The sequence below is a fragment of the Aethalodelphis obliquidens genome, unplaced genomic scaffold (genome assembly GCF_003676395.1).
Source record: "Aethalodelphis obliquidens isolate GAN/ISIS:26980383/991018 unplaced genomic scaffold, ASM367639v1 scaffold5, whole genome shotgun sequence".
Classification (NCBI taxonomy): Eukaryota; Metazoa; Chordata; class Mammalia; order Artiodactyla; family Delphinidae; genus Aethalodelphis; species Aethalodelphis obliquidens.
The window spans coordinates 20,500,608-20,516,180 of record NW_020837949.1 but is presented as its reverse complement, the minus strand read 5'-3'; the positions used below and the strand labels follow the sequence as shown (position 1 = coordinate 20,516,180).

Sequence of the window (15,573 nt, the reverse complement as noted above, 5' to 3'; positions counted from 1 at the left end):
GACTCTGCCTAATGCACCAAACTATATTTTTTCCTTTAAAAAGTTCTGGACCAGGGTTTCCCTGGTGGCGCAGTGGTTAAAAATCCGCCTGCCAATGCAGGGGACACGGGTTCCAGCCCTGGTCCGCGAAGATCCCACATGCTGCGGAGCAGCTAAGCCCGTGCACCACAACTACTGAGCCTGCGCTCTAGAGCCCTTGAGCCACAGCTACTGAGCCCCTGTGCCACAACTACTGAAGCCCGTGCTCCGCAACAAGAGAAGCCACCACAATGAGAAGCCTGCGCACCGCAATGAACAGCAGCCCCCGCTCGCCACGACTGAAAAGAAGGCCCACGTGCAGTGGCGAGGACCCAACACAGCCAAAAATAAATAAATAAATTTATTTTAAAAAAAAAGTTCTGGGCCATTTCTAACAGTTTTGCTTCTCTTGCCGTCCTCAGCGTGGGCTCTCTCTCCGTGGTGAGATCGTGGGATCTCTGGGTGGACCAGAGTGGATCCGGGTGGGCGCTGTGGGTCACAGGTGCTGCCAGATGGCCGCGCTGAGCGGGGTTCTGCAGCCCGTCTGACCCTGCTGCCTGCGCCCTCTGTGCGCTCCCTTCTCAGAACCGTCACTGTACCGCCTCCCCCGCCAGCCATTTCCCAACCGTACATCTGGTCTGCAGATCCGGACGACAGCCTTCTGCCCATCCCCACCCGTTCCTGGTCCACGTGGCGGCAGTCAGAACCCTGGCCCCTGGACGCCTGCCTTTCATTAGCGACCAGACTGCTGTGAGCTCCCACGGGAACATGCTCATTCCATTAAGAAGAGAACCTCCTAAATCTATAAAACCGAACTGTCACCCTCAAAATGTTTTAAACCGGAAACAATGCTGGAAGGAACTCTGGACCACGTGCTCCTCCTGTGTGCCCTCTCCCAGCCATTCCCTGCCTCCTAAGAGCCTTCCGGGACCCCTCCCAGCCCCCCTCCGTGGCCAAGCACAGCCTAGTACTTGCTGCTGCCCTGGGGTCCTGAGCTCTGGGCCAGTGGTGGTGGTGGTGGAGCCTGGCCTCCCCCAGGCAGGGCTGTGAGACCATGAAGCGGGGGCTGCCACCTGAGCATGCCCCCCTGACATTTCTGCTTGCCCCTGGGGTTCGTGGTGGCCCCATGAGAACCACTCTGTGGCTGCTTCAGGGCATCCAGAGAAGCAGCAGTGGCCCCACGGAGGGACAGGTTCCCTGGCCGCTGGCCAAGCCCCAGCTCCACCTGGAAGTTCCCCTCCCCAGTCCCGCGCCCAGGTCTCTTGGCTTTTTCAGAGCAACTGCCTGGGGTTTGTTCTGCTAGGTCAGTGCTTCTCAAACTTTCCTGTGAATAGAATCACTAAAGGGGTTTTGTGAAAACGCACATTCTGACTCAGGAGGTCGAGGATGGGGTCTGAGACTCTGCATTCAGGCAGGATCACAGGGGAGCACCTAGCACTCTAGCAGGCTCCCAGTTTATGCCCTTGGGCACGCCCAGCAGCAGGCCCCTAGGCCATGCTAGTCCAAATTCAATCTAATTAATCACTCTACACGTACGTGGTGCATCTGACTGTCAAGTGATACTGGCTGAGCCTCTCAGCACCTGTCTCACTCTTTGTGGCTACCCTTTCCGCCCAGCACAAGGTTACCATCAGTTGGCCCAAAGTACCCTGGGCTCCTCCAGCCAGTGCTGAATTGAAGGCCACCCTGTCTTTTTCTGACCCCTTCATCTTGGAGTCTCGGGTCAGCCCTGTCTGCTGCTAACACACTTTCTTCCTGGCCCCTCCTCACCACCACCAGGCTGCTCCCCCTTCCACGTGGGGGGGTTCCTTTCACAGGCCTGAGGATGGCTATGAAACCTCCCCACAGCCATTTCTTCTCCAAGCAAGACAACTGTAATTTCCTTCCCCTTTCCTCACGGTGCCTCTTCCCCAACTCTTTCCACCGCAAATGGATGCGCGTCCCTGACCCACTCCAATTTCCTCACATTCTCTTGAAGTCATCTGCAACCAGGCTGGGTGTGCTAACAGTAGTTTGGCCTCTGGAATAAAGGATGCTGCAATTTGGGGACAGAGTGTTATTACAACCGTGTTGGATTCGATACTGGGGAGCCGCTGATGAGATGGGAAAGAGAGGGAGAGACCAGGCAGGAGACATTTCAACAGTAGTTCTAGCTCATTAAGAAATCTATTCTGGTCTCTATTTTTGGAAGGTTTTTTTTTTTTCCTTTCCCATTTATTTATTTATTTGCAGTACGCGGGCCTCTCACTGTTGTGGCCTCTCCCGTTGCGGAGCACAGGCTCCGGACGCGCAGGCTCGGCGGCCATGGCTCACGGGCCCAGCCGCTTCACGGCACGTGGGATCTTCCCGGACTGGGGCACGAACCCGTGTCCCCTGCATCTGCAGGCAGACTCTCAACCACTGCGCCACCAGGGAAGCCCTTCCTTTCCCCTTTTAATCAGCGCCTCTAACTCTCTCCTCCGGAGCAGACCACGACTGCAAAGAAGCAGGGCCCTCACTCACCCTGCTGCCGCCTCAAAGCCTCGTCAACTGAGCCAATCCCGGCAAATCTGCTGAGATGCCTGCTGGGATTCCCAGGGCCCTCCGAGGATGGAGTGGGACAGGTGCATCACGGTCGCATCACGCCCAGCCAGCAGGACTGGCTTTATTCAGAGTGGCAGGGATGTCTCCCCAGCTGGCCTCGGGGTCTGGGATTCATCCTCGGCTCGCGGCCCCTGACGGGCTCTGCCATGCCTTGGCCTGTCATGTGTCTCACTTCCCAATGACTGCATTTTAAATCCCATCTATTCTCTGTCCTCTTTAACACCATTACTGTCTCTTCCACCTCCATTCTTGGGCTCCACCCACGTACCACCCTCCACATTTATCTTTTATCTTGTTTTCTCACTCCTTTCTTCTACCTCCTCTTCTCTTTCCTGGAAAAGATCTGGTGGGAGGTCACAACTCTCTCCAAGAAAAGCCCAAGAGTGAGCTCTCCCGCCTGGAGAGACAGTGGGCACCAGCGGACAGTCATGGCGGGAAAGAGGAAGCAGAGCCCCCGTGAGGCAGCAGTGGGCTGACCTTGGGCTCACAGCTTTGTACACCAGATCCCACTCCATCTTCTGGACACCTTCAGGAGCTACATGCTGTCATTATCCCTCTTTTATTATTATCCCTGTTTTTTTTTTCAGATTAAAAAAACAAAACCCAAACTTGGAGAGATTAAGCCCCGAATCCCCCAGCTGGTCAGGAGGAGTCATAGCTCCAGTCCAGCTCTGCCCCACTCCAAACCCCGCGCTCCTAAATGCTGAGCTTTGCTGCCTCCTAGGATGCCTGTTTCTGGCAGGAAAGGGAGTGTAACCTTCACTGAGGGGGTCCCCCTGTTCCCTGGACAAACACCTGAAACCGCTAGGCCAGCCTGGCCTCCCATCCTACAGCTCGGGTCATGTAGGTGCGACCTTCAGAACCACGAGCAACCATTTCTGGCTTCCCCTCTTTCGTGCTCTACATGCTACCTGCTTGGAACTGGTCTGCGAAGTGTGGGTTCTCCACTGGGAGAACCGCTGAGAAGGAGTTCATTCCCTGGGATCAGTCAGCCAGCTGCCGGCAAGGGGTTACTGCCCCACAATCCAGTGCACCGGCCTGAAAGCACACCGGTCTCCTGCTGTTGCTCAGGTGTGTCTGAGCCACCGGTCCTCAAATCCAGGTGCCCTGGCATGTTAGGACAAGGAAGTCGGGGTGACCGGCTCAGATGGAGTGACTGGCACAGGTGGAACACCAGGCTGGCCCCGTGCAGTGGGCACCCAGAGAGGTGGCTGAGAGCAGTGGCGTTAAAGAGGCGTTAGAGAGGATGGTCATCAGCATTTCCACCATCCCTTCGGCTGGGCCGGGGCTGCGCAGGGCCAGAACCCAGCCACCAGAGCCACGGGGAGGAGCTGGGAGGCTGGCTTACCAGGGTCTTGTAGTCGATCTGCTGGCGGATGAGCTTGTCCTCGCTCAGAGAGTAGCGGGCCTCGCCCGTGATGGCGTCAATGGGCCCCTTCTCCATCTGCTGCTTGATGGCGCAGAACAGGGAGAAGAGGGGCTCGCCGGCGCACTCCTGGACACGGAGGAGAGTCATGCTGTGCGGAGCCCGGCCTCCCCCAGCCTCTGCCTCTCCGAAGGGCTGCTTTCCACTCCTCAGTTATCATTCTCTTCTCCTGCTTCCTCCCACTGCCATTCTTGAGCTCTCTTTTCATCTCCCCGGCCCCCTCTCTGCCCCTCTCCCCGCCCTCACTCCACCCTGCTTTCTCTGCAGCCCCATCAAGAGACAGAGGTCCTAGAGGGGTGGAACAGGGAGGGAGACGCAAGAGGGAGGGGATATGGGGATACATGTATACATATAGCTGATTCACTTTGTTATACAGCAGAAACTAACACACCATTGTAAAGCAATTATACTCCAATAAAGATATATATATTAAAAAAAAAGAGAGAGAGACAGAGGTCAGTCCTCGGTGGCGTGAACTCCTTAGAAAACAAGTTAGTAATTGGAGTCCGAGCAGCTCTTCCACCCCCCAGGCATGTCCTCGGCTTATCTGCCGCCACACGCGCTCCTGTACCTGCCCAGGACCCTCGTCAGCCTCAGTAAGTCTGGGGCCGGAGGGGCAGGAGGAGAGCAAGAGGAAAAAAAGGGAATGCAGGGTCTTCTCAGAAGCTCATCTCCCCTCACCTGTGAGAGAGCGGCCTGTGGGGACCGTGCCTCTCAAGCCAGGCCTGACCGTGGGTCTCTGTCTCCTGAGATGGTCAGGAGCCTGTCCCCTCCATGACAAGGGAAACTACATTTCTTGGCGGGGTTCTAGGAGCTAGGCCCCAGCATCTGTGGACTTGGGGGCCGTGGAGGAAATAGGGGGGATGCTGGTTCATTCCCAGGCTGGTGGGGAAACTGAGGTAGGCCCAGAGATCCCCCAGAATCCAATCATACCTTGAGGAACTTGTAGAGCAGGAAAGTAAACCAATTGGTCAACATCTTCTCAGCCACCGACTCAGTCCTGGCACCAGTCACAGAGGGACCCAGCAGGGCAAGACAAAGACAGAGGCAGCTGGTCAGACCTCAGGGGCTGGGAGGGCAGGGGGATCTGCACGGCTCTTGCTGCTTAAGGCTTTCAGGCCAAATCTTAAGACCCTGAGGGATACCTGAGTTCCTTGGACTCCTAGACACACCATAATGATAAGACAAGCTTTGCCTGCCAAGCGGGGAGATGACCTTCTGTGCGCAGGCTCCTGGGTGAGTTTCTGTGAGAATGTGTTAGGGCAGCCCTGTCCAATTGTCCAAGAGCACTTTCGGGGTGGATGAAATACCCCGGTAGCACTTTGTGTTGTCCAGCATGGTAGCCGCCAGCCACAGATACCTACTGAGCTCCTGAAATGCGGCGAGTGCATCTGAGGAGCTGAACTGTTTATTTTATTTACTTTAAATTAACTTAGAGTTAAATAGTCACGTGTGGCTCATAGCTACCACACTGGTGATAGCCTTAGAGAACTTTATAGGATAGGTGTGTTCCTTGGGCTAAGAAAAGAAAAGAAAAGAAAATCTGGGAGATACTCATTTGGCAAGGGATAGAAAAGAAGGTGGCAGGGGAAGAGGGTCATGGAGAAAGGCCAGATAGACTAGACTGAGCCCATCGCCTAAGCTAAAGACTCCCAGAGTAGGTAGTAACATGGAGCTGGATACCCAGCTCATTCCAAGAGATGCCCAAATTGTCCTGTTTAAAAGGCTTCCATGCACTTTGGAACTTCTCCTGGGAACCTTTCTAGTGTTTTATTTGCAATGACAGGGAGTTCATTCTTGAGTCTAATTTGCATCTTTCATGCTGCTACGCAAACCCACTTATTCTTTTATTTTGGAAGTGCAAACACCACAGCAGCATTACGAGCCAAAGGACACTTGTGGTTGCTACGGCCTTCAAGTACATGAACAATTTGAATGGCAGCGTAGACAGAGGCAGAGGGTCTCGATTTCGTAGAAGGCAAAGCCACGGTATATGGTTATTTCTGCACACGTGACCATGCAGATTTCAACGGTGTCGAGGATGAGGCATCCCACGGTGTTGAGAGGTGGACCCTGGACCCGGGCAGAGCCCAGAGCAGGTGCCAGGAAATACTTGCTGTGTTGCATCAGGCAAGTTGCCGCTAAAGACCTTTAATTCAAACACAGGCTGGACCAGTGCTTTTCACACTTCACTACACATTCAGATCCCCTAGGTTTCTCGCTAAAATGCTGATTCTGATCTAGTAGGTGTGGGGTGGCACCTGAGATTCTGCCTTTCCAACAACCTCCCGGGTGATGCTGCTTCTCCTGTTACCAGGCAGCAGTGAGAGCTGCAGGGGCTAAAGTTTCCCAACTTGAGATGGTGAGGTGGGTTCCCAGAGAGGCCCTGAGGTGTCTGTCCTGATTCAAGCTCTGACTTAGATAAGGTAAGGGGATGGAAAGATGACCTCTGAAGAGTGCCCAAGAGAAAACCTCTGATAGAGAGGGTCAAATCAGGGGCGGGTTAGAGCAGAGGGAGGAGAATGGAAAGTGGATTTAGGGGTAGAAGAAAAACCACGGGGTGAGCAGATGGGCTGTGGTTGAGTCAGAGGCACCAACATGATGGACAGGTTCTTCTAAGAGGGCGTGGGGTGCACCCTGGCCTCTGGCCAGGTCAGTACCTGACCTTGGGGGAGCTTGGCTGCTCCGGGGAGCCCTGCCCTGGTCTCCCTGAGGGCAAGAGGGCCAGGCCGGTGCGCTGGGCTGGGTCGGACATCCCGGGGCCGCACCCCTACCTCCTGAGCAGCAGCTTGGGATGGTTCTTGCTCTCCAGGTTCTTGTCTATGAGGTCAGCCAGCAGCTGCTTCAGCACGTCAGTGGCGTACTCCAGCTTGCTCTGCAGCACCGTCATGATGAGCGAGGCCACGTTGCCGCGGTCACGCATGGAGAAGCTGCGCTGAGACTCCAGCGTGCGAATGAAGGACAGCAGGAATGCCTTGTTGTTGATGAGCTGAGCGAAGAGCTTCAGGCCTTTCTCCACGCGCTCCTGCCGGTAGCCCGGGACCTGCGGGGGAGACCCAGGGGTGCGCGAGTCTTAATTGCCGCCCGAGAGGGGCGAGGCCCCATGGACACCCCACCGGGTGGGCCGTGCACACTGCTGACCCTCCCATCCTCCCATTCACCCACGACAGGCCACCTGGCTGATGCCACCAAGTCCTTATCTAGAGCCAGGCGCCACATGTGGTGTCTACCTAACCTCCATCACAGCCCACGAGGCAGGTCACTGTCTCTAGAGACAGAGAGAACGTCATCATTAGCGTGGCGTTGACAAGGGGACCCCACACCACTGGAGACCACCATCACAGTCCCAGGTAGGGACTCCAGGAGGTCGGGGATGCTGTGAGTGACACCCTTGCTGGGGGTTTACCAAACCTGGGCCTCTGGCTAACATAATGCTGACCTGTCTCTGGCCCTGGGGGTCCTGTTGACAGACCAGTGGGCTCAGAGTCAGGACTTCTGGGTTCCACGTGGGCTCTGACATCCCCACGCCACATAAGCTTGGACAAGTCCCTTTACTTCTCTGGGGGCCCAAGTTCATTCACCTAAAAAAGGGAAAGCTTAAGCCCAAGAGCCTCTCAGGCACTCCCTAACTCTAGCATCTGATGTTTTCCTAGGGATTCCTTTTGAGACCCTGCTCCATGCAGGGAAAGGGAGGGAAGAAGGTTTTATCTTCCTGCCTGCATCTTCTGTTCACTGGGAGGTCCGTGCAAGGGTACAAGGGTGTACCATCCACTCAGCAACATGAGCCAGCGACTGAGCTGTGCACGGAGGATGCGTCTCTGAGATGCACGAGAATAGGTACAGCGGCACCATGCGTCATGCCCCAAATGGGAAACAACCAGAGGTCCAGCAACAATAGGAGGGTTCCAGGAACTGCGGTGCATTCACCCAATGAAATGCTGCACAGCAACAGGGATGAAGGACCCACTGCTACTCACAATAACAGGGATGAATCTTGCAAACATATTGAAAGAAAAAAGCCACGCTCAAAAGAGAGCATACTGGACAATACCATTTAAAACCAGATTTAAGAAAAACAATTAACATTCATCAATGGGAAAAAAAAGGGTTTTCTGGGGGCGGCTGTGACTGGAAAGGGGCACAGGGGGACTTTTGGAGGCTGGTAATGTTCTGCTTCTCGATCTGTGAGCTGGCTTAATGGCTGTGTTCACTCGGGGAAAATGCGCTGAGCTGTGTTCTGATAATTTGTGTATTGCTCTGTCTGTATACTTCCATTAAAACAAAAAGTTCACTTAAAAAATGAAGCACGGGGCTTCCCTGGTGGCGCAGTGGTTGAGAGTCCGCCTGCCGATGCAGGGGACACGGGTTCGTGCCCCGGTCCGGGAGGATCCCACATGCCGTGGAGCGGCTGGGCCTGGGAGCCATGGCCGCTGGGTCTACACATCTGGAGCCTGTGCACCGCGGCGGGAGAGGCCACAACAGTGAGAGGGCTGCGTACCGCAAAAAAAAAAAAAAAAAAAAAGAAAAAATGAAGCACGGCCTCTGCCCTGGAGGGAAGGCCCTCTGAGAACACGGAGCAGGGCATCTGGTGGGAAGTGGCATGCTGGGGGAGGTGGGGCATCCAAAGGAGGTACCATCGAAGCCTCATCTTGAGGGATGTGTCCCCCCTGGCAGGGGCAGGGAGAGTACATGCACCAGGTCCTTGGGAAGGAGTGTCCCGTATGAAGCAGTGAAGAACACAGTTTCAGAGTCCGCTGAGCTTGCATTAACTTCATCACAGTCATTTATGAGCTGCAGGACCCTTAGGAGACTCAGTTCCTTTATCAACAACATGAAGGTACTGCAGTTAATATGTATACAGACCTTACTCTATGCCGAGCACAGTTCCACACGCTTCAGAAATACTGACCCATGTAACCCACCCAACAGCCTACGAGGTAGGTGCCATTATTACCCCAGGGTCCCACGAGGATAAGGAACTTCCCCAGATCCCAAGACAGAGAAGCGTCAGACCGGGCCACGACCTGGGCAGCTGGCACCGTGTCCTGCCCCCTCTTGGGACTCCTGAGAGCACGGAACGAGATGCGTGAAAAGCCTCAGCACCATCACAGTCCAGTTACGGAAGGGCAGCAATTTCAACCGGCTTCACTCTGAAGATTTTAAACTGGGGAGGCCAACAGTCTCAAGGCCCCTTCAGTGGGGGGACCCCTGAACTCTTCAGAGAGACACTCGCATTGAACCAGCAGCTCCCACAGGTCAGGAACACGCATGTTTCCAAAACAGGTCCGTTTGCATTTCCTTTGCTGCTGTGCTGGTACACAGCTGTGCTGGTACACGGAAGGCTGGTACCTCTCCAGGCAGTTCTCAGGAGAGAGCAGAGCTCACCAGAGCCAGGGTGGTACCGGCCAGGCCACCGGCGGCTCCGCCAGGCTCTCAGCACAGCCCCTCCTGGAGACCCTCTGGTTCCCCAAGGTCTCCAGCCTTGGCTTGCCTCCTGCCTGGCCCCCCTAGTCCCCCACTCCACGGCGGCTCTTGAGGGAAGAGCAGGGAGACATGGTCACCTCACTGTGCCACTGCGCGGGGCCTCAATCTGCCCAGACGTCTGTCTCCTACTGCCCAGCGCCCGACTCCGAGACAGCCCCTCCCACGCAGGCGTACCCGTTTTACCTCCCCTCTCCTTCAGACCTCTCAGAAGACATTTCTCTAATTTGTCCCGATAATAAGAGACAATGCCACTTCCTGGGCTCCCGCCATGGGCAAAGGACAGTCTTGGCACACTGTACACATTGGTCCAATGAAGCCTTCTCGTGATCCTCTTTTAACAGCCTCTCAGGGAAGCTACCGTGGCTTCCCAAGGCCAGCCAGCAGGATCGTCAAACCCCAGCTTGCTTGGCTCCTGAGCGCCCGTCCATCCTGCGCATCCTTGGCCTGTCTGGCCTACCCCTGGGCCTGGGAGGTGACTGAAGGCCAGCTCTGAGTACCCCCTGCAGCGCCCGTGCAGGGCCTCCTGGAGCTCAGGTGGCCGTCCGTCGAGGGCAGGGGAGCCAAGTGCAGGCTTGGCTTGTGGCGCCTGGAGTGGAGGAGGATGTGCTCTGGACTCCCTGGCCTGGCTGCACGCTCAGGGCAGCAAGGCTCAGGGCCCTGGGAAGGAAGGTTTAGCGAAGCTATCTGCAGGGAAAGAGCATCCCTGTAGCAGCATGGGGTTTGGAATCAGAGAGACTAACAGACTCGTACATGGAGGAAAGCCCTGCCGCCTCCGGGCTCTACTGCCTCATCTATAAAATGAGAATTTGAGTGCCTATGTCATAATGTTTCAAGAACATTAAGTAAGATGATGTATGTAAAGTGCTCGGCACACACAGAGCGCGCTTCCACAGCAGAAGTTTTACTACCTGCCTCTCCTCCATTGGCTGTTTCCACTGATCCCTCTTGCCCCAGAGTTTCCAAGGTGCCTAATGCATTGGCACAGTGTCTGGGTGTGGAAAGTAGGCATTTTCTCCCCCTTTCAGGAAGAGGGGACGGAGGGAAGTGCCTTGGTAGAGAGTATCTAGAACAGTTCCCCTGTGTAACTGGCACCCCTACCCCCTAAGCAGACGGCACCCTGAAACAAGACTTTCTTTATTCACCAGACGGTTCGATAATTTAGTTGAAGTCTGCGAGTATAAAACTGGATAGTAAATTTTCATTGTAACCCAACAGGTTAGAGTTTAGGAGGCAATGGTATAGGTGGAAAATGAGGTGTGTGGTTACTGTTTGCTCTCTGTCTTTGAAGGACCGGTGTGTGATCAGTGCCTGGGCAACCCCTCACCCAAATGCCTGGACTGCACCAGACGGTCACAGAAGAAAGGCCTGGTAGCCTAACCTCCAGGACAGCCTAGAGCCAGAGGACCCCATCTTCTTCACACCTACCATGCCCATCCCAGTGCCTGAAAAGGTACAAACCCTGCTTCAGATTAGTCAATGGCTTCCCTAGGAATGTTTCCAAACCCGGAAAACCAATAGAGAGAAACTATTCCAGTGGCAGGGAGAGGTTGGAAACACGTAAGAAAAGAACCCTCCACACAAGATCTCTGGATCTTACAAAGGAGACTGGATCTCACACAGCCCCAAGCTAATGTGGAACAGTAAAAGTTGATTTCTGTCTGTAAGAAATTAATTAATGAGTTCAATGGAAATGAAAAAGTCTTATATTCTAGGTATATGCCCCAAAAGATGGAAGCAGGAGCTCAAACAGATATTTGTACGCCCATGTTCATAGCTGCATTATCACACTAGCCAAAAGGTGGAAGCGGCCCAAGTATCCACAGACAGATGAACGGATAAATAAAATGTGGTCTCTACACACAATGGGCTTAAAAGGAAAGAAATCCTGTCACGTGGTACAACAAGGATGAACCTTGAAAACATTTTACTAAGTGAAAGAAACCAGTCACAAAGGTCGAAATACTGTATGATTCCACCTATATGAGGTACCCAGATTAGCCAAGTTCATAGACACAGAAAGTAGAATGGTGGTTGCCAGGGGCTGCAGGGGAGGGGGAGTGGGGAGTTACTGTTCAATGGGTACAGAGTTTCAGCTGGGAAAGATGAAAAAGTTCTGGAGATAGACTGTAGTGACGGACAGTAGTGTGAGTGAACTGAAGGCCACTGAACTGTACACTTAAGAACAGCTGAAATGGTAAATTTTATGTTATGTATATTTTACCAGAACTTAAAAAAATCTGTGTGACCTGCTTGATTCAGAGCCCATGCCTGACGATTAACCGTCTCGTGGTCTCCAGTTCAGGGAAATCGGTGAAGCTGACTGTTAACTCCATCCTGAGCAGAAGGATGGGACGAGAAAGTCTCCCCTTGTGATAAAGGCAAGGACAAGAGAGAAGCCTCAGGTTTGAGGGGAAATTCTAACGTGCCAGATGAGGAATCAGGCCACGGTAGGACGTGCTGTGACTTGTAACGGGGCCCATGGGAACAGTCTCGGGCAGAGGTGAGGTGTCCACCCAGGGAGCATCTGGGGAGTCATACAGGCTGGTCAGGTAATCATCAGAACCCAGTAGCCCCGATTCTCAGAGGCCTTCTTGGGCAGCCCTCCAAGGGCTGAGCTCATCCCACAGCCCCTGACCGATGGGCGGGGCAGGGGAGTCAGGGACTCCTGGTGGTGCAGATCTGCACGTGCCCTGGTGAGTGTGTGTCCAGCCTGCGGGGTGGGCGGTGTCCCAGTGAAGTGAAGACACTGTGGGTCTCTGGACCGTACCGAACAAGGGCTCCTGAAGCTTTCTGGGCAGGGGTAGGAGTCTGCTGCGGTTCACTCTGCAGCCCCAGAAGCCTCCGGTGAGGGGCGCCTCAGATGCCTGGGAACAAGGCAGGCAGGGCCAGGGCAGCACACAGTGGAGGAGGGAGCTGGCTTCGAGCAGCGCTCTGAGGGCGCCCAGGGCTTCTGTCTTGTGAGCCCAGCTTGCTGGGCGGGCTCCTGGGCTGGGCACCTTGCTGAGGATTAAGCCTAGGAGTTGGGTAGCAGCTTCTCTCAGAAAACTAGCCCTGGAGGAAAGGCCCGGGGAAGTGCGGCTGGGTGGGGATGCCACCAGCTTTCAGCAAGGAGCCTGGCACAGTTCGGAAAGGCAATGAGAGGGAGTCAGGTCTCGGGCAAAGAGGGCTGCTAGAGACAGTGAGGCAGGTCGTGCACTGCACGCGTCCAGGAGTGCTGCATATGGTCGGTGCCGTCTGGAGCGGTGCCGTGTTCAACCTGCACCCTCCCACAGCATCCTGTGGGGGATGAGCCCTGGAGCTCCCCTCCACTGCCCTGGGCAGCCCTTGCGAGTGCACTGCCCTTGGGTGTGTGCTACATCAGTGCCAAGTCAGGCCTGAGAATCTAAACATCTACGGAGATGCAAGGGCAGGTGGGAAAGCCATAAGCTAAACGGGATCAAATGAGAAACAAGACCATACGATAGGACGTGGCATGGTTTACAACATGGGCCATAGGACTGGTTGGGAAAGCAGTGTGGAGTGTGTGTGTGTCCATCAAGAAAACACCTTGTGTGGGAGAAGGCTGTCTCCCAGCCCGCTCCAAAGTATTCGGGCTGCCCTACAGGGATGCCAGCTTGGAAATGGTCTCAGAAAATCTGATTTAAAAGTTAAATGCTTATGGACATATATACACTACCAAATGTAAAATAGACAGCTAGTGGGAAGCAGCTGCATAGCACAGGGAGATCAGCTTGGTGCTTTGTGACCACCTAGAGGGGTGGGATGGGGAGGGTGGGAGGGAGATGCAAGAGGGAGGAGATATGGGGATATATGTGTACGTATAGCTGATTCACTTTGTTATACAGCAGAAACTAACACACCATTGTAAGGCAATTATACTCCAATAAAGATGTTTAAAAAAAAAAGGTTAAATGCTTAAAGCAAATCTACTTGGAATTTTGAGCTAATCAAAAAGAGAAAATAACTTTACATACTCATCCTAGTTGAATTCTTATTTTGAGGGGTGTGGGGACGTTCAAACACAACTTGCCTTCCTAGGACTGCCATTCCCACCCTAATTCAGGCAGACACACAGACATTCATTTATTCAAATCATTCAACACTTCCTGCATGCCTACTATGTGCAAGCACTCTGCTGGAAGCCAGAGTTACAAAGATAAATGAGGTATGCACAGTCTACACAAAAGTCACACACACATGCACACACACACACACACACACGCGCACGCACACACACACACACACACACACACTCTTCATTCCACAATCAAGTTGGAGAAATGTGTGTGGGGGGCCCCAAGGGCCCTGGGGACTTGCTGCATTTCCTGCAGAGGGACACAGCCTCTACGTCCCCTTGGAGAACCCATGCAGACATTCCCAGGGGGTCAGTACCTGCTTCACTGTGCAACTCCGGAGTGGCAGGTCTGTTTCTATGTTACGGACAATATAAATATGGAATCAGTCTCATTTTCCGTGGTGTTCTGGCCAAAGCTTTTTGATCCATCCAAATAAGTCTCCAGAGCCGTAGGGCATGACACGGACACGGCCCCTCAGAAGCCACGTGCACAGGCTTGTCCTTAGGAATACAGACTCTGGAGTCTCCCTGCTGGACTCAGATCCCTGCCCCACTCCCTCCCAGTTGTGTGGCCTTAGTTTTTTCACCTGTGAAATGGGTGTACCTGCTTCGGAGGGCTCTTGGGAGGTTAAATCAATGCACATGTGTAAAGTACTGAAAACTGGCCCAGGATGTTAGTCAACAGTCAACTCAGGGTAATTATTCCTTATGATGATTATTGTGCCCTGGTTTCCTCATTTATATTTTTCGCATTTCTCTGGTATTTATAAGTCATTCCAAATCCCTTTCAGAACAAAGCATAATATGAATATACGCTTAAGCCAGACACTATGCTAGACACTAAGTGGGATAAAATGTTCACAAGATGAGGTCCCTGCTGGTACAAAGGCAGTGATGTTCTTACCACTCACATTCCCACCTTCGTCCTGAGTGCAGCCGTTATCTTTCCCACATTTATTTACTGAGCACCAACTAAGCGGTGAAATCCCTTATATCGTGGTTTCTTAAACAAGGGTCCGTGAACTTCCTACATCGTTTGCCAGATTTCCCGTTTCTGTGTCTATGGACAGTTTTTCTGAGGAGAGGGTCTTCAGCTTCCATCCAATTCTCAAGGGATTTATGACCCCCTAAGACCCAAAGCCCTACTCCCACCTCTGCTCTGAGTTCCCTTTCCTCCCGAGGGACGGGCTGGCAGCAACGGCGGGGCAAGCTGGTACCACCCCTTGGGCAAGTCTCATCCCCTCCCTGGCCTCAGCTGACCCTCCTCTGAATGAGGCGTCTGGACTTGGTCACCATTGTCTCTCTCTGCACTAACACCACAATGGGAAAGGACTTGGCCACAGAACTGCTTCTCACCTCGAGGTCCCGGAGGACAGGGTGGTCTTCAATTCCCGGGAACAACACTCGCATAGTGTAGGTTCTGTAGTCCAGGAAGGGAATCCCAGCTCCGTCCAGGTCACTGGTCAACTCGTGGATGTCCGTCTGCAGCTCGGCAAAGGCTGGCACAAAGACAAGCCCGTGAGACTGCTGGATGGGGCCCAGGAGCTACGCCGCCTCAGAACACTCAGAACCCTCTCCCAGGCCCCCAGAGACCCGCACAGTGGACCCGAGTAGCGCAGGAGTGAGGAGGAGGGGGATGTTTTACGTAGCTGAGGTGAACGACGTAGGTATGGGAGAAAGATGCAGCACAAGGAAGCTTGTCTTGGGCCAAATCCCTTCCAAAACATGAATGGGGGGCAGGCTGTCCACAGATGTGAGCTGCTGCTGGGGCCAGGAGGGCCGCCCCCTCTGAAGATGAGGGCTTTGGCTTGCAAAATATGCTGGGGGTTAGGGGTGATATCGAAGGACAGAGGGAGTGAAGGGGGCAGTTCCAGTGATGGCGAGTCTGTTTCAGATTCTGTGTTTTACAGTGGGTTTCCTTATAGGAGTTAAGAACTATTTCTTCTGAAGTCCCAGTTCTTGGCCACGCAGCTTACCGGAGCCATCA

The 15,573-nt window shown here is 53.9% G+C and overlaps 1 protein-coding gene across 3 annotated transcripts in view; it reads right to left on the bottom strand.

The window, feature by feature from the left end:
- PLXNA4 (plexin A4) overlaps positions 1–15,573 on the bottom strand; it is a 463,197-nt gene that overhangs the window by 30,371 nt on the left and 417,253 nt on the right. For all 3 annotated transcript variants that reach the window (XM_027101899.1, XM_027101900.1, XM_027101898.1), the window contains exons 21-24: positions 14,943–15,085; positions 6,802–7,070; positions 4,961–5,027; positions 3,950–4,096 (exon numbers count right to left, since the gene is read on the bottom strand). In XM_027101899.1, the coding sequence (XP_026957700.1) occupies positions 3,950–4,096; positions 4,961–5,027; positions 6,802–7,070; positions 14,943–15,085 (626 nt within the window). The remainder of the gene's footprint in view (positions 1–3,949; positions 4,097–4,960; positions 5,028–6,801; positions 7,071–14,942; positions 15,086–15,573) is intronic.